Genomic DNA, 25,550 nt, shown 5'->3' on the forward strand with positions numbered 1-25,550 from the left:
AGTATGTCCAGATATAAAGAAATAATTTTTTAAATAAGACATAAAATATACAAATCATAAAAAAAGATATTTTGGGAAACGATATTTGCAACAAAAGACTACAATTCAGGTTACATAAAGAACCGCTAACAAGAGTAAGAAAAAGAAAACTCCCCAAAATCGGTAAAGGATATGAATAGGAAATTCACAGAAAACATAAATAAATATGAAAAAGATACTCAAAATTAAGACAATGCAAATTTAATTGATGAGATGCCATTTAAACACATGAAATGGGCAAAAATTTAAAAATCTGACAACATATAGTATTGATGAATGGGAACTCTATACACCACTAGTGGGCATGTATACATTAATGGCACCATTTTGGAGACTAACTCAGCAAAATCTAGTAAAGATGAAAATGCTCATATCCTGACAACTCATAAATTCCATTTCTTGGTATATACCCTAAAGAAACTTTTGTATCTATGCAACAAGGAGACAAAACAATGTCCACAGCAGGACAATAAAAGAAAAATTATTATCCTAATTGTCCATCAGCAGGAGAATGGAAAAATTATGGTAAAGTTATCAATGGAATACTTCACAGGTACATGCATCAACACACATAAACCTGGTACCAACAGTGAAATGAAAAGTTGCAGTATAATATATCTAGTATGGATCTTGTCAAGGTTTAGAGGCCTCCAAATCCATATATATAATGTTGACAGATTTAATAAATGGAAACATAAAGGCACACACAAGAATGAACAAAAGAATTAGTAAAAGTAGTTATCTCTAGGATAGGAGAAAAGAGAATAGGATAAAGAAGGGATAATACAGTCTCTTCTATACTATTTTATTATGTAAAAGAAGTATGAAGAAAACGTATAATGTGAACATATGGGCTGTTATCTCTATTTTTATCTGCATATTTAAAATATTTAACAAAAAGCACATTTACATAAAGTGCATTTACATAGAATAATTTATAATAATTCTTACTTTGTAAAATAAATATAAATGTGAGGGATAGTTTTCTCTTAGAGAAATAATACACTAAATACTATTAGTATATGCAGCATACCTTGCTATAAGTTACCAAGAAATAACTTCCCTTGAATTCTAATTGTGGTGCCAAAGGCCAGTTTAATTCCTAAAAAGTAACATGATACCCTATCAAAAACAAAACAAAAATTAAACACTTTCTAAGATGTCTCTGATAGAGAAATAGGAAAGCAGAAAATCTGTATCTCATGGAAACATTCATTTTCTATATTAAACTTACACAGCTTGAACAAACTAAATAAATAATAATGTAATATTTAAGAAACGTATTATTAAACATGATTTTTGTTGATATTGGCTTTACATTCATGAAGGCAGAAAAAATCTGTTCATAAATGCCAAAATATGCAACTAGTTTCAAACTAATAAAAAAATAATAATTTAGGCTTGTTTTTAAATTACTTACCACAATTACTGATTTTGCTTGTTCACAATACTGGAAATCTCCATATCGAACAGACCTACGTCCCTGGTAAATGAAGATATTTTAAATTAACATGTAAAAATATTATATTCAGTATTAATAACTTTTCATCCAGTAAACAAATAAACATCTGAGCATATAACAACTCTGGTCAATTTTAATATTTAAAACATTCATTCTATTCAATGATAAAAAATATTTTCCTTCAAAATCATCCTAACATTTTTAAGCCATTAATAAGTATATTTCCTTAGACAACATAACATTTATTCTTCGAGGTTGCTATAATTTCTACCTTCATAACTGAATATTTCTAATCACTGAGTAGAATGAGAGCAACTGTATCTACATTTCCTGCTAAACTTTCTATCTGACAACAGCTTACATTACATTCCAAAATGTATTTGGGTCAATATGCAAGTGAAAAAAAAAAAAAAGCCTATTCAATTTTCCCAGAATAACTTATCTGTAATAAAAGGTTCAAATTTATTATGTGACATCAATATAATGAAATCACTTACATCTCGATCTACTGTAGTTGCAAAGCCAATGGCTTCTTTTTGTGTACAGTTAACAGCTTTCTGAAGGGTATAAATAACTTGTTCATAAGTATGCACCTCATCATTAAACAGCATGCAATAGTAGGTATCACTCTTCTCTCTGTAGGATAAAACATTAATTATGTATTTTCTAATTGCATATTCTCTAGCTCCAGGCTGATTAAGTAAGAGCATACTTGGTTCTAGTTCTAGGGAATGTGCTAGGTATTGGGCATATATCTGTGATCTCCATGCTCTATAACACTACCATCTGATGGGGAAGATATATATTAGACATATAATTCTAAATGAACTGGCTTGTATCAAGAAGAATACAATGCCGCAACAGGGTAAAACAGGTCTGGGACTTCAGAGAAGAACTGCCAGAGAAGTAATCTGAGACTCAAAGTCAGAATTGGCTATCAATGGTTCTCAACTGGAGGCAATTCTCCTCTGTCTCCCATAGATGACCATTTGGCAATGTCTAGAAACATTTTTTGGTGGGAGTGCCACTGGCATCTAATGGGTAAGTGCCAGGGATGCTGCTAAATATTCTACAATCCACTGGGGCTAGCTCATTTGGAAAAGCACATGACTCTTGATCTCGGGGTCATGTGCTCGAGTCTCACATTGGCTTTTACATTAGAGATTACTAAAATATAAATAAATACAAACAAACAATATTGTACAACATACTGGACAGTCCCTATAACAAGGAATTAGTCTGGACCCAATAGCTGATCAACCCTGGGCTAGAGGGAGTCCCTGAGGTGGCAAAGCTAAGTAACTGGGAACTGGTACGCAGGGAAAAAGGTCTAGAGAGAGGCAGACATCTTAAAGACTTTTGATTTTACCATCCTACGGGCATTCAATGATTTAAAATAGGAGATATAGTCAGATTTGCCTTAAAATTCAGTTTGCTATGGTGTGGAGAATGAATTGTAAGGGGCAAGAGTAGATAGGGCAATTTAGTTAGGGAGGCCAGATTGTCAATGATGAAATCAATTAATTTGGACTAGGATAACAGTAATGGAGAGAAACAGAAGTAGAATAATTTGATGGAGAACCACGTGGACTTGAAATCTAAATGAGTATAAATGATTTAAGTTTCTGGGTAGATGGAATGCCATTTACTAGATAGGAAAAGAGTACAAGAGAAGCAAGTTACATTCCTTTCCCTTCTATAATGGTGGCCTTGAACCTATAGTGGAACGGAACAAAAAGATAAAAATAAAACTCTTCTATTCTCTAGGGTCTATATTTGGATTTTTGATCAATGGTTCCCAACTTGAAGTATAGGCACATCTATAGGCACTTTATAAATACTGTATTTTTTTTTTTTTTTTTTTTTTACAAATTGAAGGTTGTGGCTACCCTGAGTTGAGGAAGCCTCTTCAATGCCATCTTTCCAACAGCATTTGCTCATGTCATGTCTCTGCATCACATTTTGGTAATTCTTGCAATACTTCTAACTTTTTCATAATTATATTTGATGATCCGTGATCAATGATCTTTGATGTTATTCTCGTAATTGTTTTGGAACACCAGGAACCACATCCATTTAAGATTGCAAACTTAGGTGTAAATGTTGTATATGTTCTGACTGCTCTACTGACCAACTGTTTCCTGTCTCTCTCCCTTTCCCTGGGCCTCCAAATTCCCTGAGACACAATACTGAAAGTAGGCCAATTAATAACTCTATAGTGGCCTCTAAGTGTTCAAGTGAAAGGAAGAATCAACTGATGTGGCAAACTTTACTGTTGTCTTATTTTAAGAAACTGCCATAGTCACCCCAATCCTCAGCCACTACCACCCTGATCAATCAGCAGCCAACAACATCCAGGCAGGACCCTCCACCAGCAAAAAGATAATGACTCACTGAAATATCAGGTGATGGTTAGCATCTTCTAGCAATAAAATATATATATATTTTTAAAGATTTTATTTACTGGGATCCCTGGGTGGTGCAGCGGTTTGGCGCCTGCCTTTGGCCCAGGGCGCGATCCTGGAGACCCGGGATCGAATCCCACATCAGGCTCCCGGTGCATGGAGCCTGCTTCTCCCCCTGCCTGTGTCTCTGCCTCTCTCTCTTTCTCTCTGTATGACTATCATAAATAAATAAATAAATAAATAAATAGATAAATAAATAAATAAAGATTTTATTTACTTATTCATGAGAGATACAGACAGAGAGAGGCAGAGACCCAGGCAGAGGGAGAAGCAGGCTCCATGCAGGGAGCCTGATGTGGGACTCGATCCTGGGACTCCAGGATCACGCCCTGGGCCAAAGGAGGGCACTTAACCACTGAGCCACCCAGGCATCCTGCAATAGAATATTTTTAAGTTAAGGTATGTACTTTTTTATATACAATGTTATTAGACTACAGCGTGGTTGTAAACATAACTTTTGTGTGTACTGGGAAACCAAAAAATTCATTTGACTTGCTTTACTACAGTTGTCTAGAAACCAACCTGCAATACCTACAATGTACGCCTGTACGTGCAGATAAATTTATAAGGCACTATTTCAACATTTCCAAAAGAGTATAGTTAATACCTCACTTTATTAAAAAACATTTACCCATGCCTAATTATCTAGAGTACTCATGAAAAAGCAAAAAAGAAACCACTGATTTTCCTCAGACCCTCACTTCAACGTGTAATACGTATAATCAACTTTAAGTATGAACAGGATTCCAACAAACTTGGTTAGACTTAAAAGTAAAAGAGAAGGTTGCTTGAGGCAAGCACATTACATGGAAAAGTGAGCCCTTAACACAGTTAAGGCGGAATCCAGTTCTTTGGTTACAAGTTTGCCATGTCCTCAATAATCTCAATGCAAATAGTAAAAATGTGAGTTACCAGGTTTATCACACAAAGAACAGAAAACTGGCCGTGCCTAAAGGACAGGGCTTAAATAAACTAACCAATGAATAGAGAGAAACCTGTACTAAGTTTATCACACATATTTAAAAACTATAAAATAAGTATTCTTGAAAACTATTTAAAAAGATAGAAAAGGTAAGTCGTATCCTAGCTGTATTAAACTTAATTTGAAGAATTAGGACCAAAATGGTTAAAACAGAGTTTGAGCAAATACGAACACAAGGATTTGTGTAATAAATGGATTGTACTTACACTATCTCTAAATCTGCTGGCAATTCACTTTCTTTTTCCCAGGTTAGTATCTCCACTGCATATCGAAACATAATAGCAAAAATGTTGTAGGTTCTCGCTATCACATCCTCTGATAAATGGACAAGAGGATCCTGAAAGAACAGAAAAAGAAATTGCAACCATCTTAAATGCACATGAATTCTCTTTCTTGTTCTGCCTCTACCCCTCAAGATACTACTGTAAACAGCTTACTGATCTTCCAGCTTTGGCTTGTCTTTATTTTGATCCTGTACATTATATCCTACCAAATCAAGATTCCTAAAACATTTTGTTCAAAATGATCCCAATTAGTGAATCAACTGAAAAGATTCAATGGCACCCTAATGCCTAATGAATAAATTTAAAATTTTTATTTATTTTTAATTTTTTTTTTAAATTTTATTTATTTATGATAGTCACACAGAGAGAGAGAGAGGCACACAGGCAGAGGGAGAAGCAGGCTCCATGCACTGGGAGCCCGACGTGGGATTCGATCTCGGGTCTCCAGGATCGTGTCCTGGGCCAAAGGCAGGCGCTAAACCGATGCGCCACCCAGGGATCCCATATTTTTAAATTTTTAAAAAGATTTTATTCATTTATTCATGAGAGATACAGAGAGAGAGGCAAAGACACAGGCAGAGAGAGAAGCAGACTCCATGCAGGGAGCTCAATGTAGGACCTGATCCCGGGTCTCCAGGATCAAGCCCTGGGCCAAAGGCAGGCGCCAAACCGCTGAGCCACCCAGGCATCCCATAAATCTAAAATTTTAGACTGGCATTCCAAGATCATTAACACCTAACATCAAACCATTTTTATGGCTTCCTAGCCTACTAATCCCCAATTTCCAGAATAAACAAAGGAATGTTATCTAAGGACAAACAAGCAATATTTAGTTTTATAGGTATAAAGGAGAGCCTGATTTACAGGACTTTAAAAAGGAGAAACCAGCAAGGTCAGAAAGCTGCCCCTTGATGCCATAAGAATCACTCAGGGCATGTCGTGTATGTTTGGAATAGGGAACTTTGTACCTTACAATTAACAGGGAGTAAGTCACAAAAAATCTAGGTTAACGTGAAAAAGTATTACTATAAATATACACTAAGTTGGGATGCCTGGATGGCTCAGCAGTTGAGCGCCACCTTCATCTCAGGGTGTGATTCTGGAGTTCCGGGATCTAGTCCCACGTTGGGCTCCCTGCATGGAACCTGCTTCTCCCTCTGCCTGTGTCTCTGCCTCTCTCTCTCTGTGTCTCTCATGAATAAATAAATAAAATCTTTAAAAATATATATATATACACACAAAGTTTATTACACCTTTTAAACAAAATGTATTATACAATTTTAACCTTAATGCTTTATCTTAAATCTAAACATACTATTTAGCTTAATGGCTAGATAGTATTATACTCATTTCTCAAACAAGAATCTAATATGAACCTCATGCTATGACAAAATAGAAATCAGAATCAAAACTCAGTTTCCTTGGTGATGTTATCTAGCTGTACATTCACTTTTCACAATTATGTCCCATAATACAAGACATTTAGAAAATGACAGAATTACAATAAGAAACAGGTCCTGAAACAGAAACAACTGCCAATTCTTAAGAATTCAAGCCAGTAGTGTTCAAACTCTGTTCTATAAAATTCCTGTTTGAATTACACATCAGTTTAAAAATATAAAATTATCTATTTTAAAATGGTAATGTAAAAATACACCCCAAAATGTGTAATATTACATATTGGGGGATCACCAACTAGTAATTTTGCTATTGGCCTACATTGGCCTAGTTTAGGGCAGGGCTAGGAATACAGATTCTTCTGCTGTTTTTGTACACATACTAACTTCTTGAAAAATGGTCACTGACTAGAAATAATTATTTCTGGGGACCCCTGGGTGGCATAGTCAGTTAAGTATCTGACTCTTGATTTCAGCTCAGGTCATGATCTCAGGGTCATGAGATTGCATCCTCCCCACCCATCAGGCTCCAGGCTCACTGTGGAGTCTGCTTAAGATTCTCACTCTCTTCCCTGCGCTCCTCTCACTGGCTCACACGTGTACTCTCTTAAAAAAAATTATTTCTTCTCTATTTCTCTCTCTCTCTCATGGATAAATAAAATCTTTTAAAAAATTATTTCTGCAGTGAAAGGATGCTAAGCTGTGCAAGTCTACTCATATGTACAATGGTAAATTAAATGCTAAGAAAGACTTCTCAAAGTGCTCTTATGATAGCATCAGTTAGAATTTGCAAATAAATGATCACCTCATCCTATATTGTATTATCAATTATGATTAATAATTGTAGTTTTGATTACATTTATAGACTGCAAACCTTTGTCAGTCAACTGTGTGTTACTCTTCTTTCAAATTAGAATAATATACGGCATATTACTAAAAAGTTATGTGTGTTTATGTTAGAAGACAGTAGGGATTATGGATAACTAGTTTTTTATGTGATACACTTCTGTTTGAATTTTTTTATGTAAGCATATATTGCATTACACTATTTTAACCATTGTCATATGCAAATAAGGACTTTCTCCATACTGCCCAACTAGTTTATTACTAGAAACTAATGACATCAAAACCTCACTTATAAGTTGACTGTCTAGCAAGTAACTAATACACATTTCCACTTATAAAGGACAAATTTATTAATGCCACTTGTAGTGTCCATTGACAGATGGATAAAGAAGCTGTGGCATATATACACAATGAAATAAAACTCAGCCATAAAAAAGAATAAATCTTGCAATTTGCAACATGTATGAATCTACAGGGTATACTGTTATGTGAAATAAGTCAGAGAAAGTAAATTCCATATGATTTTACTCATATGTGGAATTTAAGAAACAAATGAACAAAGAAAAAGAGAGCTAAAAAAAAGACACTTAAATATAGGAAATCAAACTGATGTTCACCAGAGGGGAGGTGGGGGAGGATGGTTGAAACAGGTGAAGTGGATTAAGAGTATACTTATCCTGATGAGCAGTGAGTGAGGATTGAAACGGTTTATCACACATTTGAATCTAATATAACACTGTATGCTAATTATGCTGGAATTTAAAAATACCATTTTTATCTGTTTTATTACTGGGGCTTTAAAATTGTAATTTTATTTAAAAAAATTCCACTGCTGAAAATTATTTTAAAAATCAGTGCAATGTAGTAGCATCATCAACAATGGCCAAATTATGTAAAAAGCCCAAATGTCTACTGACTGCTGACTGATGAATGGATGAAGATGTGATGTGTATGTATGTGTATATATACACACACACACACACACACACACACACACCATGGAATATTATTCAGCCATAAAAAAGAATGAAATCTTGCAGTTTCCAACAATGTGAATGGAGCTAGAGTATTATGCTAAGCGAAATAAGTTAGAGAAAGACAAATACCATATGATTTCACTCATCTGTGGAAATTTTTTTTAAAGATTTTATTTATTCATGAGAAACAGAGAGAGAGAGGGAAGAGAGAGAGAGAGAGGGTAGAGACACAGGCAGAGGGAAAAGCAGGCTCCATGCAGGGAGCCCGACATAGGATTTGATCCCAAGACTCCAGGATCACGTCCTGGGCCAAATGTGGTGCTAAACTGCTGAGCCACCCAGGCTGCCCTCATCTGTGGCATTTAAGAAACAAAGAAATACAGGGGGGAAAAGTGGCAAACCAAGATATGGACTCTTAAGTGGAGAACAAACTGATGGTTACTGGAGGGGAAGTGGGTGAGGGGATGGGATAATTGGTGACAGGGATTAAGGGGTGAACTTTTTGTGATAAGTAATGGGTGTTGTATGTAAGTGATGAATCACTAAAATCTACACCTGAAGCTAATATTACACTGTATGTTAGATAAAAATTTAGAGAAAAAAATAAAATTAGTGCAATGTACTGTTAAAGAGTTCCATTACTGGACCATTAAGACACTATGGGCAAGGAGGACACTTTGGGAAGTTTTTTAATCTCTCTAAAACTCAAGCTTCTGCAGCTACAAAATATTCATAATAGCAGTATTTACCTTATAAGGCTGTTCTGAGAATTAAATGAAGTAAACAAAATATCGTACTTAGCATAATACTTAGCTATTAATGATCAAAAATCTGCATTCGAGATGAAAACAGCATTAAATGAAAATTTCAGATTAAAAAAAAGTCTTCACTGAGGTTGTTCATTCAGTGCATTTGTTACTAAATTAAATTTCATTCCAAAATGGATTTATAGCAACTTAAGAATATATCTAATATAATGAGTATTAAAAATAGATGTACAAAGTGGGCAAAACCAGGATAAAGGTAGGAAAATAAAGTGAAATCAAGATAATATCTGTTTATTTTAAAGACAGGCACTGTTTCTAAACATTTGACTCTGTTTTCCAGAAGCTCCAACAAAAGGAAACACAATTTGTTACCAGACTCATACCAAGAGAAACGTAACATTTCCTAACGCAGAGACCTAAGAGAAAATGAAGGTTATGAAAGAGGACACTCCAGCCCAAAGGGCCTATTTGGAAACATTGGCTGGGTACTTACTGTTGTCACAATGATGGGAGATGCTATTACCATTTAGTGAGTGGGAAGTAGGTATAATAAACACAATGCTTCTGAGAGTAAATACCTGGGGTCATCCAACTCTTTCTGTGAAGAGTCAGATACTAAGTCTTTTAGTTTTTGTAGACTATATAGGGTCTTTGTTGTAGCTATTCAATTTTGCTGTTGTAGTGGAAAAGCAATTTTGGACAGTAACACAACTAAGCATAGCTGTGTTACAATAAAATTTTGTTTACAGACACCAAAATTTGAATTTCCTTTCATTTTCACATGCCACAGATACCATCCTATTGATTTTTTTCCAAGTATTTAAAAATATAAAAACCATTTTTAGCTTATGGTGGTGCCAGTAACAAGTTGAAGATCTGGCCTAAGGGGCCACAGTTTGCTGATTCCTGGCCTATACAATAAAAAGTCCCATCCTAAATGCCAAGAGTTGAGAAGACCTATGGAACTGCTAAACATTATCCCTACAGAATTATATTATGAAGTTTTTCTCAACTTTTTCTTAAGATGCAGGACAGATGTATAACAAAAAAATTACATTCAATAAAAATAATTATAAAAAAAGTACATTGCAAATATTATACAACTTTCTTCCATTTCAAGCATAAAATATAAAAAACCTAGGTATATGTACAAATTTAGTGAGTAGGGGCCGGGAAGGCTAAACATAATGCTATTTTAAAAATAGCTTCTCTTACATTCTTATCCTTGAGGACTTCATTTCTCTTAACTGAGTTCTTAAACGGGAATTATATGGCAGTCTGGAGGTTTTGTTTTCTGTCAAGCTGTTGCAGTATGCATTCTCCAGGTAGGACCATATAATTTCACTCAGGCAGGTGTCTTGCTAACCTCTTTCTAAAATTCAGGAAATTAACTCAAGCACGCTCTCTTTGATAGCTACCCCACTAATGTACAAGAATAAAGTCAACAGAATCACTACAAACAAATTTTCTTAGAAAATTACTTAAGTCTACTCTAAAACAAAGATAAAAAGATAACAAAAGTCCTAAGGTTTTTCTTTTTCAAATAATTGAGGTGAAATTCACAGAACATAAACTAAACCATTTTATTTTATTTATTTATTTTTTTAAACTAAACCATTTTAAAGTAAACTACTTGGTGGTATCTGGTACATTCATAATGTTGTATCACTATTACCTCTATACAATTCCAAAAGATTTCTATTATTTCAAAGTAAAACCCCTTAACTATTAAGCAGTTTCTCCCCATTCTCCCTTCCCCCCACCCTTAGCAATCACTAGTATGTGCTCTGCCTACAGATTTACCTATTCTGGGTATTTTATATAAATGGAATTATACAAAATGTGATCTTTTATGTCTGGCTTCTTTTACTTAGCATGCTTTATAGGTCCATCCAAGTTGTTCCATGTATCAGTATTTCATTCCTTTTTATGTCTGAGTAACACTACATTGTATCTATATACCACAATTCATTTATCTATTCGTCCACTGATAGCCATTATGGCTGATACTTATTTGATTACTTGTTTTCAGATCTTTTGGGTATTTACCTAAGAGTGAAATTACAGGCTCATATGGCAATTCTACGTTTAATTTTTGTTGAAATAGTCAAATTGTTCCATAGCACTGAATCATTTTGCATCTCATTTAGCAATGTACAAGGGCTCCAATTTTTCTATATCCTCATCAACACACACATTCCTTCTTTCTGATTATAGCCATTTTAGTGGGTGTAAAGTGGTTTCAATATTGCTGAACATGTTTTCATGTGTTTGTTGGTTTTTGTATTATATTCTTCTTTGGAGATATGTCTATTCAAGTCCTCTGCCCATTTTTAATAGTGTTGTTTGTGGCACTGTTGTTGAGTTGTAAGACACATATTCTGGATCCTAGGCCCTTGTCAGATATGTTAAGTCCCCCCTTATCCACTGCTTCAGTCACATCGAGGGCAATTGCAGACTGGAAGCTGACAGTCCTTCTTCTGATGTATGGTCAGAAGATCAACAGTAGCCTAACATTATGTCACAATGCCTATGGCATTCACTTCACTTCATCTCATCAAAGTAGGTATTTTATCATCTCAGTACAATATGAGAATAAGTGAGTGCACATTCACCTAAATTTTATTATAATATTTTGTTATAATTGTTCTATTTTACTACCAGTTATTGTTCATTTCTTGCTGTGCCTAATTTATAAATTAAATTTTATAAGTATGCATGTAAAAAAAAAAACCAAAAAAACAACAGTATATGTTGAGTTGGGTACCATCCATGATGTCAGGCAACAACAGGGGGTCTTGGAACATATCTTCCATGGATAAGGTGGCACTACCGTATGTGATTTGCAAATGTTTTCTCCCACCATTTTACATCAGTTTTTAATTTTTTAAAAAACACAGCTTTTTTTTTTTTTAAGATTTTTATTTATTTATTAATGAGAGAGAGCGCAAGCGAGAGCAGCAGAGACACAGGCAGAGGGAGAAGCAGGCTCCATGCGGGGAGCCCGATGTGGGACTCGATCCCGGATCTCCAGGATCAGGCCCTGGGCTGAAGGTGGCATTAAACCGTTGAGCCACCCAGGCTGCCCTTTTTTTTTTTTTAAAGATCTTAAAAATTTATTTATTAATGAGAGAGAGAGAAAGAAAGAGAGAGAGAGAAACACAGCTCTTTTTGTCAAGTATATCCTTGTCTTATTTTGTATTTTTACAAACGGAACTCCAATACAATATATAAAAGAGATAAGAACAGAGCTCCTCCAATAGAAGCGGAGAAAACTGAAACCCTAATTACTGGGCATTTATCTGCTGCAAATCCTAAAATACTTACACAAACCAAATGAAACACAAGATATGTTTTCCATAGTACTCAATCATTTCACAAAAATTTTAAACTGTCCTAAACACAGTGGAACACAGTCTAAAAGAACTGTCCTACACCATAAAGTCTTGGTCAAATATTCGAGACCTGCAAGGTTATGTGTACCAGGAAGTACTATTAATGTTCACTTGTCCCAAATCTATATTAGACCTACTAACAATGCATAAGTACTTTGAATGCACCTACCTCTCTGCCATTTAAAAATAAAATCTGAAATAAGGATCTTAAACATCAAATTGTCAGAAATAGTAGCAGAGATTTACATATTTATTGAGTCTACTACATCATTTAAATATCATTTAGAAAAATGCAAAATCAACAATTTAAAAAAGCACATAGTTACAGCTGGAGTGACTAGAATTTGTACTGAGCTACTGTTTTTATACTTGGTCCTATCACATATCAATGACACTGCTATGCCAGATGGTGATTAGGATTGGCTACCGTATACTTACAGAGAAGTATCTAGCTCACAAAATCTTAGTCACAACACAAATACACAAAAGCCAACCAAGTTAACTAATTGCTACAAATAGTAAAAATAATCCTTCAAAGATAAATGAGGAATAAAACTTCAAATAATAAATCCAAATTAAATTAAACCTGCAGAATTTCAAGTGAGTACTACCAACAATGGTATGGCATCTATAAAATGCAAAAAAAACTTTCAAAGCAGATTTGGTCACTGGTAATAGTGACAAATATTTTGCTTATCCATTTCTCATAACCTAATTCCTATATCTGAAAGTGTTTCAAACTCATGGTTAAAACAGTATTTCCTTAAAAACAACTTTGTGAAAATGTCTTTACCTCTTCTTCCTCAATTTCAGAAGTGTTAAGTTCATGTTTTTGACAGTAAGGACCCTCTTTCCAAGCTTCAGTATCACCACAGTCACAGAAACCTCCACCTCCTGATGTTGTCATCTTGAAAAAAAATTGTAAAGTATCTTGTCAATAAGTATTTACTGAGGGCTATAAGATTATAAATAAGAATATCAAGTGCTCAGGAAATAACATTGCTAAAGTGTTTAATTTCTTTGGAGGAGTAAAATTATATAAATGCCAAACCTCTCAATGTTTCAAAGCTTAAATAAGCCTAAGCCAATTTAAACAATTTTGAAATAAGCTACTTTGTAATGTCTAATAAACTACAGTTATTTTAAAGAGGTAAAATGTGTCCACTTATATGACATATGACTTCCTTATTAGGAAAATCATGAGGGTTTCCCTGCTGAGTTTTGGTATAATGTTGATATCAATGCCACCAGGTTATAGCACTCTAATGTAATATAACAGATTTGTTATAAAGATTCCTATAGCTGCTTTCCCCCAGGAGAGTCTAATGAGAGTGCTACATCTACATTAGAGAAAGTAACCAACAGAAACTACAGAAATAGTTTGTTTTTCTTTTCTAACATCCCCTAACATCCCCTAAATAGCATTCTTTGACAAGGAAAGACACTCAGGAAATATAAATGTAAGACTGTCAGGTGAGAAAAAGTTTTCACCACCTGCAGGATTCATGAATTATTCATACATTAAGATATGGCAATGACTCAAGGAAGCTGGCAAGACAGAACTTATTTAATTATTGGAAATTCTGCTTTAAAAAAAATACTGTGAAAGAGTGTTTAGCAGTGTGTATTTGAAGCAAATTTTAGAATGAACCCTATATACTCTGCTCCCCAAAAGTTATTTGTATGTTAGATATCAAAATACAACTAATGTAAACCTACAAATGACAGTTATTCCCAAGGGCTGCAAGGATATAGGCCAACAAACGTGGGCAGGCAGCCATTTGGAAAATGATAACCCTACAACTTTTGTGCTTCTTATGGTTACCTAAGACAGGTAGAACAGCTTAAAGGAAACCGGGATTCTTTTACTGATTTATGAAAATAAAGGGAACATACAAAAATCAAAGGGGTCCAATTTTGTAGCTATTTTAGTTCATTATTATCAATACTCGAGTAGAATGAAGAAAAACAAACAGGAGGAAAGTCCTGAGCCAACAGGCCTCCTAAATTAATAATAAGATTGAAATTTCCCTATGATTTCATTTGAGATTAGGGTGCAAAGTTCCAGGTACTAACATTTCCCTAACTTTTGAATGTTCAAGGCTTTATCTTCAATTTCCAGTAGAGGAACCAACCAGGACAGGCTTAGCAATAATCCACCTTTGTATCCTTGATTTAAAAGTAAATATACCTGATTCTTGGAAAAGTACTGACTGCATTATAGCAGTAGAAAAATAATAAAATTGGTGGGTCTCATATTCTGGGGTTGACCCCTCTCCTACTATGTAGATGTTTCTTTAATATTAAGAAATGACAAATCTTCTGTAGATGACGACCAACTGAGTTATTTCTTAAATGTATAATCCTGACACTTTTCCTTACTCTTTTTTTCCACGTCCTTCCCTTCAGAACCTCCCTCCCACTTTTACCTCTCACCTTTTCCTCTAATTTTTGATAACCTTCTGCATAAACCTAGAATTACTGAAATAATAAACATAAGGAAGTAACAAACTAGTTGAAAACCAACATGCAGGAACTGGTATCTGTGAGGTCTTTCCTAAACCATGTGTTCAAGAAATCTGGATTCACGATTCATTCCTACCCTGCTGGTATCATATGTTTAAGTGTTTAAATAACACATTTCTTAAACCACTATCCTCCATTTTAGTGTTAAATCCTGGAATTTAAAAAAGGCAGAAAATATATCTAACATAAAATTTAATAGTGGGTATGGTTATTATCTGGACATTACTAACCCTATATCGATGGTCTCTGTGAATACTTCCCAAAAAGCACTCCATGCATAAAACACAAGTTGGATCAACTGCACAGTCTCTGTAAAGTTAAAGAAAAAAAAATCAGAGTGTCAGAAAATAACTGTGTATTTCACAACATAATATTTCACTCGGAATACATCCAAGAAGAGCCAGAACAGTGAACTGCCTTGATGTGAGAAGAAAGGAAATAATATTCCCAAAGATCTGTCAGATCTTTGAGCAATGAAGTCAGCTTAAGAACCTGCTTCCCATACCACTGGATGTGTATATCTTATACTAGATTTGCGGAAATCACATTTTCATTTCATTTCAGTTGTTTCATTTACTTTCATCATAATGCCAATTAGATACATTTACAGATTATATCTTAAACAAGAGAATTCCTATACTTCCATGAAATGAAATGGTGAGTTACAAAAATCTTTAAATTTCCACTTATCTTAGTTACTGTAACCTCATAAGCAACTATTCTTCTGTGCTTATTCCTGCATGCCATCTAGGTATGTTCTTACAAAATGTTTTTGAGTGCATGTATTTTTAATGTATGTAAATCTTACTGTGTCATATATTTCATTTTGTTACTTTTTTCATTTCTGTAACATAATCCATTCATTTTGCATGTATACATCTGATTTGCTTCTAATCGCTATGTAATATGCTATGGCATGTATCCAAAATATTTTCTCTCTTCTCCCTGCACTGGACACCTGAATTATCTCCATTGCCTTTCTACCTATATAATGCTGTAAAAAACACAGTGTAAATGTTCTCTTACAGATGTGTCTGAGACTTTCTTTGACATACAAACTGAAGAGCAGAATTGTTGGGTCATATACATGTCAACTTCTCAATCTGAATGCCATGCTACTGTCCAGAGTGGCTACATATCCCCCACCAGTTTATGAGGGTTTGTATAGCTCAGCATTTTCATTGCATTTGGTTTTACCTATTTTTTTTTTAAGATTTTATTTTTTTATTCATGAGAGAGACAGAGAGTCAGAGACATAGCCAGAAGGAGAAGCAGGCTCCCACAGGGAGCCTGATGCGGGACTCAATTCCAGGACCCCAGGATCACAACCTGAGCCCAAGGCAGATACTCAACCACTGAGCCCACCCAGGCGCCCCATCTAGTTTTCTAATATGTGCAAGGCTAACATATTTGAAATGATATCTTATTATTTTAATTTGCATGTCTCTGATTGCTAATATGTTTATTCAACTCTTCATATGCTTATTGCTTTTGGGTTTCCTCTTCTATAAATTCTCCTTGCCCATTTTCCTGCTAGGATTGCTTTATCTTATTTGCACAATCTAATCTAGCGGATATAATCACTTTGCAAAATTAAGCATTGCAAATATTGTCTCCCATTTGTCACCTGTATATTAATTTTGTGTTTGGGGTCCTTTGTTAAATAGAACTGCCTATTTTGATGCAATTAAATTCACACACACACACACGCAATTGGTTTGTATTTTAAGGTTTTAAGAAGTTCTTTCCCCAAAATCAGGTCATAAAAATATTCTTCACTTTCTTCTATTAATCTTCTGGTTTTATCTTCCACATTTAGGTGGAGTAGAATATAGTTGTATATGATGTAGAATATAGTAGAACATAGTTTTGTTTCTCAAATATACACTGAACTATTTTTTTCCAACACCATCTACTAAATGATCTAACTTTTATCTATTGGTTGTGGTATCATCTTTATAAAATATTAAGTTCCCACATCTCCTTGGGTCTAAGCTGTCTAATATGTGTGAGTGATCTATTTGTTCTTACATCATACCACACTATGTTACTATGGCTTTGTAGTATATCTTAATATCTGGCAGGTTAAGTTCCCTTTTATTCTCTTTTTAAAAAATGTTGACTTAGCTATTCACAAACTCTTCTTTATTCGTCCACACATCACTTAGGATAAGTGTACAGAGTCTCTAAAAAATATCCAGCTGAAATTTTGACAGAGATTACTTAGAATTTATTGATAAATTTCAGGAGTAAGAACATTGTCATAAGAGTAAATTATCATTTCCATGATTATTTCTTAAGTCTTCTACTGAAGTTATAAAGTCTTCTTCATATGAATCCTTTATATTCTTGATTAGATTAATAAAGATGTGCTCCCTAGATTTTATTTTAAATGATACATATTTTAAAAAAAATCTTTATCTAGTTGCCTAAGGATGATGAAAAGAAAATAACATTGATTTTTAGTATCTTTGATTAACCAAGGCAGTTCTAATAGTTTGTTGAATTATTTTTCTTCCCAGGTAAATGAATACATAGTCTGCATGTAATGACAATTTTATTTCTTTCCTTACCATATTTACACCTTTTTATTTTTCTTCCTTTATACTGTTGACAAGGATCTCCAGTGATATATTAAACAGCAGCAGTAAGAGTAGGCATCCCCATCTTGTTTTAGATATTAAAGAAAAACATATCTAAAAGTTCTCTATTAGTATTATATTCAAAGGTTTACTGATAAAGTGCTTTTCTAGAAAAAAAATTAAGCATAATATCGTGCCTTTCCTATATAAACTGCACCTCAAGCTAATCAAAGGACTGAGGAGGGACTGTGTTTCTTTTATAAAAGACAAGCTAATAAAGAAAGAAATGATCAGTTAGAATATTTTGCTACCTTCTAATAAAATAATAATCAACAAGCATCGGTGACTGCTAAAACACTGGATAAAAAGGTTAATGAAGACCTTTTTTAATGGTTGCATCTGCATGGTACCTAAACCCACTGATCATCTTAACAAACAAAAAAAACAGAGAAGCATCATGGGCTTCCTGACATGAAGAATTAAGAAGTTACACATCAATATTTATAAAGTATAAACATAATAATTCAATTATACCTAACTACCTGTTTAGAAGAAACACAGGGAGAAACATGTTAAGCAACACCATGGGGACACAGTAAACAAATCCAGACTGTGGAAAATTCCACAGGACAAATGATCTGGTTTCTTAGCAATATAAATGGGAAAAAGAAGAAAAGAAAAAAAAAAGAGGGAGAGGAGCTATTATAGATTAAAAGAAAAAATGAGGAATAACAGCCAAATGCAATGTGTGGACTTTGAATTCACATGTATGAGTCAATCAGAACAATTCCATTCAGGCTAGATATTAGATAATGTTAAGGAATTAGTGTTACTTTTTTAGGATGTGAATGGTTGCAGAGGGGGAAAAAAAGTTGTATTATGAGTAAAAAGGCAAACTGCCTAGAATTTGCTTTATTTTTTTTTAAAGATTTATTTTTATTTATTTGTGATAGACACACAGAGAGAGGCAGAGACACAGGCAGAGGGAGAAGCAGGCTCCATGCCGGGAGCCCGACGCGGGACTCGATCCCGGGACTCCAGGATCGCACCCTGGGCCAAAGGCAGGCGCGAAACCGCTGAGCCACCCAGAGATCCCCTGGAATTTGCTTTAAAATAACCTGATGGGCACTTGGGTGGCTCACTTGGCTAAGCATCAGACTTGATTTTGGTTGAGGTCATGATCTCAGGATCATGAGATTGAGCCCCCGACCCTTTGTGTTAGGACCAGTAGAGGGCATGGAGCCTGCTTAAGATTTTCACTTCTCCCCCTCTGTCACCCTCAGCTATCGCTCTTAAGAAAAGTAATCTGGCAGGGCAAGAAAAAAAGTGTTATGTGTATGAGTATACATAAAAAGAATTGCCATAGGGCAGCCTGGATGGCTCAGTGGTTTAGTGCCGCCTTTAGCCCATGGCCTGATCCTGGAGTCCCAGGATCCAGTCCCATGTCACGCTCCCTGCATGGAGCCTGCTCTCCCTCTGCCTGTGTCTCTGCCTCTCTCTCTATGTTTCTCATGAATAAATAAATAAAATCTTAAGAAATATATATTTTTAAAAAACTTAAAAAGTGTTGCCATATATTGCTAATTGCTGAAGCTGAGTAATGAGTACATGTCAGATCTATTATACCCTTCACCCTGTTTTTAATGTTTGAAGATGTCCATAACAAAGTTTTTAAAAATCTAACACCCAAATGTTCAGTAGTCTGCTAAGAATTTATATCATAAACAATTGTTGAAATTTATAAAATGCTTTCCAGAATCAACTCAGAAAAACATAGTTTTCTTCTCTATTAAAATGGTGAATTACATTAATAATTGTTTTATTTATTTTTAATAATTGTTTTAAAGATGAACTATTTAGATTCCTCAATTAAACTCCATTTGATTATGATGCGTCACTTTTAGTATATCCTTGGATTCAGATAGCTAATATTTTATTTAGGATTCTTTCAGCTATTATTAATAAAAGAAATGGCTCTAGAATCTCTTAAATTTATCAGGGATTAAAAACAAGATTAGGGCAGCCCCAGTGGCACAGCAGTTTAGCGCCACCTGCAGCCCGGAGCGTGATCCTGGAGACCCTGGATCAAGTCCCACGTTGGGCTCCCTTGGAGCCTGCTTCTCCCTCTGCCTGTGTCTCTGCCTCTCTCTCTCTCTCTCTCTCTCTCTCTCTCTCTCTCTGTGTCTCTATGAATAAATAAATAAAATCTTATAAAAAAAAAGATTATATTAGCTTCATAAAGAGTTATAGCAGTTTCTTTTTTTTTTTAAGATTTTATTTATTTATTCATGAGAGACACAGAGAGAGAGGCAGAGACATAGGCAGAGGGAGAAGCAGGGTCCCTAAGGGGAGTCCAATGCGGGACTCGATCCCAGGACCCCGGGATCACGATCTGAACCAAAGGCAGATGCTCAATCACTGAGTCACCCAGGCATCCCAATTTTTTCCATTTTCTATAGTAAATTGTGTAAAAGAGGAATTAATTTTCCTTTGAAATTTGGTTGAACTCACCTATAGTCATCCAGGTATGGGATTTGTGGAAGGGAAGACCTTTAATTACCATTCCAGTACTGTACTGTTTTCCATACTGTATTCAAGCTACCTAGCACTTTTCTATAAATTTATCCATTTCACCTGTTTGTGAATTTTTTTAGCATTTAGTTGTTCATAATTCTCATATTTCAAAGGCTGCCAAAGTTTTAGCATCTCCATAGTTGCTTTTTTTTTTAGGGTACCTCTAGACTAAAAGAAACAATTATTCTGTTTATTAGATAGACTCAAACAACTTAGGACCTTTGAACACCTAACCATTTTTTAACACTTAGAATCAAAGTGGATACTGCTACCTTCATTGCCTATTCCACAAAATATCTGCTTTTCAATCACAACAATGCTGATGACCTAGCTTTGCAAGACATGGTATCATCAAAAGGAACGCAGTGTGTTTCTCAATTTTCATTTTGAATTTTATGTATCTGCATGTTCTTTTCCTTATTCAGTCTTACAAAAAAATTCCAAAGAGTCAGTATATCTCAGCTTTTTACTTTTATTTTCTGATCTTTTAATTTCTTTCTCCTTTGAGTGTGCTCAAGTGTTCTTCATCTAACCTACTGGGCTGAATGTTTACCCTGTTTATTTTTTTATCTTTGAAATAATTTTACTCCTAGGAAAGGGGCAAAAATAGTAGAGAGTTCCTTTATACCCTAACCAAACTTTTCTTCATGTTAACAATAATACAAGGAAATTAACATCAGCACAATTTATTAAGGAAATTAACATCAGCACAATTTATTAACTACAGCCCTTATTCAAAAGTCGTCAATTTTCCCACTATGGTTCCTTTTTCTCTTTCAGGATGCAAGATCCCACATTACATTAGACGTCATGTCTCCAAAGTCTCCTCCAAATTCTAACAGTTCCTCAGTCTTTTCTTAAATTTTGTGACCACAACTTTTTGAAGAGTACTGGTTACTCATTTTGTAGAGGTCCCACAATTTGGGGATTTTTTGACATGCTCATGATTAGACTGAGTTATACATTTTTGGTAAGAAAGAATACTACAGAAGTGATGCTCTGCCCTCAGTACATCATAACAGAGGGAACATGATGCTGATCAGATATGCCAGAGTACTGGTGACAATAATTTTACTTCGTTAAGATGGTATCTACCAAACTCCTACACTATAAATATGCTCTTGTACCTTTTATAATTAAATATATTTGGGGAAATATTTGAGACTATTCAAATATCCTATTTCTCAGTCATCTACTAGTTTTAGCATCTACCGATGGATCTTATTTACAATTACCACTGTGTTATTTGCCTAATGGTAACTTTCCATATCCTGCATTCCTGTCTGATTTTATTTTTTTATTTTTATTTTATTTTTTTTTAAATTTTTATTTATTTATGATAGTCAGAGAGAGAAAGAGAGAGAAGCAGAGACATAGGCAGAAGGAGAAGCAGGCTCCATGCACCAGGAACCCGATGTGGGATTCGATCCCGGGTCTCCAGGATCGTGCCCTGGGCCAAAGGCAGGCGCCAAACCGCTGCGCCACCCAGGGATCCCTATTTTTTATTTTTAAAGATTTTATTTATTTATTCATGAGAGACACACACATAGAGAAACAGGCAGAGACACAGACAGAGGGAGAAGCAGGCTCCATGCAGGGAGCTTGACATGGGACTCGATCCTGGGTCTCCAGGATCACACCCTGGGCTAAAGGTGGCACTAAACCACTGAGCCACCAGGGCTGCCCCTCCTGTCTGATTTATTAAGTGGAATTTTTCGGTTGGAAAACTACTGAAAACATCCCTTCTCTCTCATTTATTCAAATACTTACATCAGTGTGGACTCATGAATATTTATTTTATTTTATGGGTTAGAATTTAATCCAATCATTATTTTATTGTTCAAACTGTTTCAACTGTGGCCACTGGAAGCTCTTTCAAGTTGGCTCCTATGCCCTTTCAACCTGCCCCTTCCTTTTCTTGGGGAGAGGGAGCAACACAAGATGTTTGAAACTTACTTTGTAGTTTCTCTGTCCCATGAAGTTCTGATTCCTTTTATTGGACACTGGTATTTAGAAACCAGTATCTAGGTACTAGGTGTGCTCTCTGCTACAGGAGTTGCAGTTTCTAGGTCCTTTCAGCAAACAAAACCAGGAAATGTATGTATGTACAGCTATTTTAAAATATTTTTTTCATTGTGATAAATGTATTCTTTAATCCTTACCTCCTATTTCCCCCATCTCCCACCAACCTCCCCTCTGGTAACCATAATTTTTTCTCTATAGTTGAGTCTGTTTCTTGTCTCTTTTCTCCTTGCTCATTTGCTTTGTTTATTAAATTCTACATGAGTATATCATAAGGCATCTTTTTTAAAAATTTTATTTATTTAATTTTTTTATTGAAAGAGAGAAAGTGAGACACAATGAGTGAGGTGAGGGGCAGAGGGAGAAGCAGACTCCCCACTGAGCACAGAGCCTGATGTGGGACTTGATGACCTAAGCTGAAAGCAGATGCTTAACTGACTGAGCCACCCAGGTGTCACTGGTATCTATCTTTGACTGACTTATTGGTCGTAGCATTATACTCTCTAGCTTTAATCACGTTGTTGCAAATAGCAGTATTTCATTTTTATGGCAGAATATTCCACTGTATAATAAACCACATCTTCTTTACCCATTCATCTATTGATGAATACCTGGGGTGCTTCCATAATTTGGCTATTGTAAATAATGCTGCAGTAAACTCAGGGGTGTATGTATCCTTTGAGTTTTTGTTATTTGGGGGGTAAATACCCAATAGTGTATTTACTGAATCATTGGGGGGTTCTACTTAAGGTTTTGAGGAACTCCATACGGTTTTCCATGGTGGCTGCACCAATTTGCATTCCTACCAACAGCCCATGAGAGTTGCTTTTTCTCCACATCCTTGTCAATACTTGGTTGTTTCTTGTTTTGATTTTAGCCATTCTCACAGGTGTGAGATGGTATCTTATTATAGTTTTGATTTGTAATTTCCTGATGAATGATGTTGAGCATCCTTCTGTCAGCCATCTACATGTCTTCTTTGGAGAAAAGTCTGTTCATGACTTCTACTCATTTTTAAACTGTATTACTTATTTTTTGGGTATTGAGTTACATGAGCTCTTTATATATTTTGGATACTCTTTATCAGATATGTCATTTGCAAATAGGTTCACCTAACCAGTAGGTTGCCTTTTAGTTTTGTGGATTGTTTCCTTCGTTGTGCAGAAGCTTATTTTGATGAAATTCCAATAGTTTATTTTTGCTTTTATTTCTCTTGCCTTAGGAGACATACTTAGAAAAATACTGCCACGGCTGATGTCAGAGATTACTGCCTGTGCCCTCTTCAGGAATTTTTGTGGTTTCAGGTCTCAAATGTAGGTGTTTAATCTATTTTCAATTTATTTTTGTGTGTGATGAAAGAAAGTGGTCTATTTTCATTCTTTCACATGTGGCTGCCTGGTTTTTCTGATACCATGTGTTGAAAAGACTGTCTTTTCCCATGTATATTCATTCCTCTTTTGTTGAAGATTAATTGACCATATAATTGTGGGTTTATTTCTGGGTTTTCTATTCTGTTTCATTAATCTTTGTGTCTCTTTCTATGTTAGTACCATACTGTTTTGTTTACTACCACTTTGGGACCCCTGGATGGCTGAGTCAGTTGAATGTCCAACTCTTGATTTTTAGCTCAGGTCTTGATCTCAGAGTCTTGGGATCAAGACTTGCACTGGGTTCTACACTCAATGGGTAGTCTACTTGAGGATTTCTCTCCCTCTGCTCATGCATGAACACGTTCTCTCTCCCTCTCTCAAATAAATAAATTAAAAAAAATACCACCACTTTGTAATATAACTTGTAATCTGGAATGCTGCTATTTCCATTTTTGGTTTTCCTTTTTCAAGACTGTTATGGCTATTCAAGGTCTTTTGTGGTTCCATACAGGTTTTATTTTTATTTTTTTTAAATTTTTTTTTATTATTTATTTATGATAGTCATACAGAGAGAGAGAGAGAGAGAGAGGCAGAGACACAGGCAGAGGGAGAAGCAGGCTCCAAGCACCGGGAGCCCGACATGGGATTCGATCCCGGGTCTCCAGGATCGCGCCCTGGGCCAAAGGCAGGCGCCAAACCGCTGCGCCACACAGGGATCCCTCTATACAGGTTTTAGGACTGTTTTAGTTCTGTGAAAAATGCAGTTTGTATTTGGTAGGGATTGCATTAAGACTATAGATGCTTTGGATACTACACATAATTTAACAATACTTATTCTTACAACTCATGCACATTCCATGGACTATCTTTCCATTGTCTTGAATTTCTTTTATCAATGTTGTATAAGTTTTCAGAGTATAGGTCTTTTACATCTTTGGTTAAGTTTATTCCTAGGTATTTTATTCTTTTTGGTACAACTATAAATGGGATAGCTTTCTTAATCCACTTTCTGCTGTTTCATTATTAGTATTAGGAATGCAACAGATTTCTGTTCATTGATTTTGTAACCTATGACCATACTGAATCTGTTCTATTAAATCTAGTAGGTTTTTGGTGATGTCTTTAGGGCTTTCTATATATAGTATTATATCACCTACAAACTGATAATTTTACTAGTTTGGATGCCTTTATTTATGTTTTCTAATTGCCGTGGCTAGGATTTCCAGTACTATGTTGAATAAAAGTGCCAAGAGTAGACATCCTTGTCTTGTCCTGACCTCAGGGGAAAAGTTCTCAGTTTTTCATCAGATGTATGACATTGGCTATGTGTTTTTTGTATAAGTCCTTTATTATGCTGTGATACGTTCCCTTTAGGCCCACTCTGCAGAGGATCTTTATCATGAATGATGCTGTACTTTGTTAAATGCTTTTGCTACATCTACAGAAATGATTATATGGTTTTTATCCTTTCTTTTATTGATGTGACTTATTATCTTGATTGTTTTGTGACAATCAAACCATCCTTGCATCCTGGGAATAAATCCCACTTGATAGTGGTGTATGATTTTTTAAAATGTATTGCTGGATTCGGTTTGCTGATATTTTGTCATGGATTTTTGCATATACATTCCTGAGAGATATAGCCTGTAGTTTGTTTGTTTGTTTGTTTTGTGGTATCTTTATCTGGTTTTGGAATACTAGCCTTACAGAATGAATTTGGAAGTTTTTCTTTCTCTTGTATTTTTTGGAATAGTTTGAGAAAAACAGGCATTAACTCTTCCTTAAATGTGTGGTAGAATTCACCTGTGAAACCTTCTGGTCCTGGACTTTTGTTTGTTGGGAGTTTTTAAATCACTGATTCA

At 35.1% G+C, this 25,550-nt stretch overlaps 1 protein-coding gene across 7 annotated transcripts in view; it reads right to left on the bottom strand.

Moving 5' to 3' along the window:
* UBR2 (ubiquitin protein ligase E3 component n-recognin 2) overlaps positions 1–25,550 on the bottom strand; it is a 122,975-nt gene that overhangs the window by 66,116 nt on the left and 31,309 nt on the right. For 5 of the 7 annotated variants that reach the window (XR_005990143.1, XM_041769855.1, XM_041769780.1 and 2 more), the window contains exons 3-7: positions 15,371–15,449; positions 13,408–13,521; positions 5,155–5,285; positions 1,999–2,137; positions 1,460–1,522 (exon numbers count right to left, since the gene is read on the bottom strand). Coding sequence is in view for 5 of the 7 variants with exons in the window: in XM_041769855.1 (XP_041625789.1) it covers positions 1,460–1,522; positions 1,999–2,137; positions 5,155–5,285; positions 13,408–13,521; positions 15,371–15,449 (526 nt within the window). In the remaining 2 variants the exon portion in view is untranslated. Of the gene's footprint in view, positions 1–1,459; positions 1,523–1,998; positions 2,138–5,154; positions 5,286–13,407; positions 13,522–15,370; positions 15,450–25,550 lie in introns of those variants that run through there. The other 2 variants (XM_041769920.1, XM_041769996.1) reach the window with 2 other exon arrangements.

The sequence above is a fragment of the Vulpes lagopus genome, chromosome 1 (assembly GCF_018345385.1).
Source record: "Vulpes lagopus strain Blue_001 chromosome 1, ASM1834538v1, whole genome shotgun sequence".
In the NCBI taxonomy this organism is placed as follows: Eukaryota; Metazoa; Chordata; class Mammalia; order Carnivora; family Canidae; genus Vulpes; species Vulpes lagopus.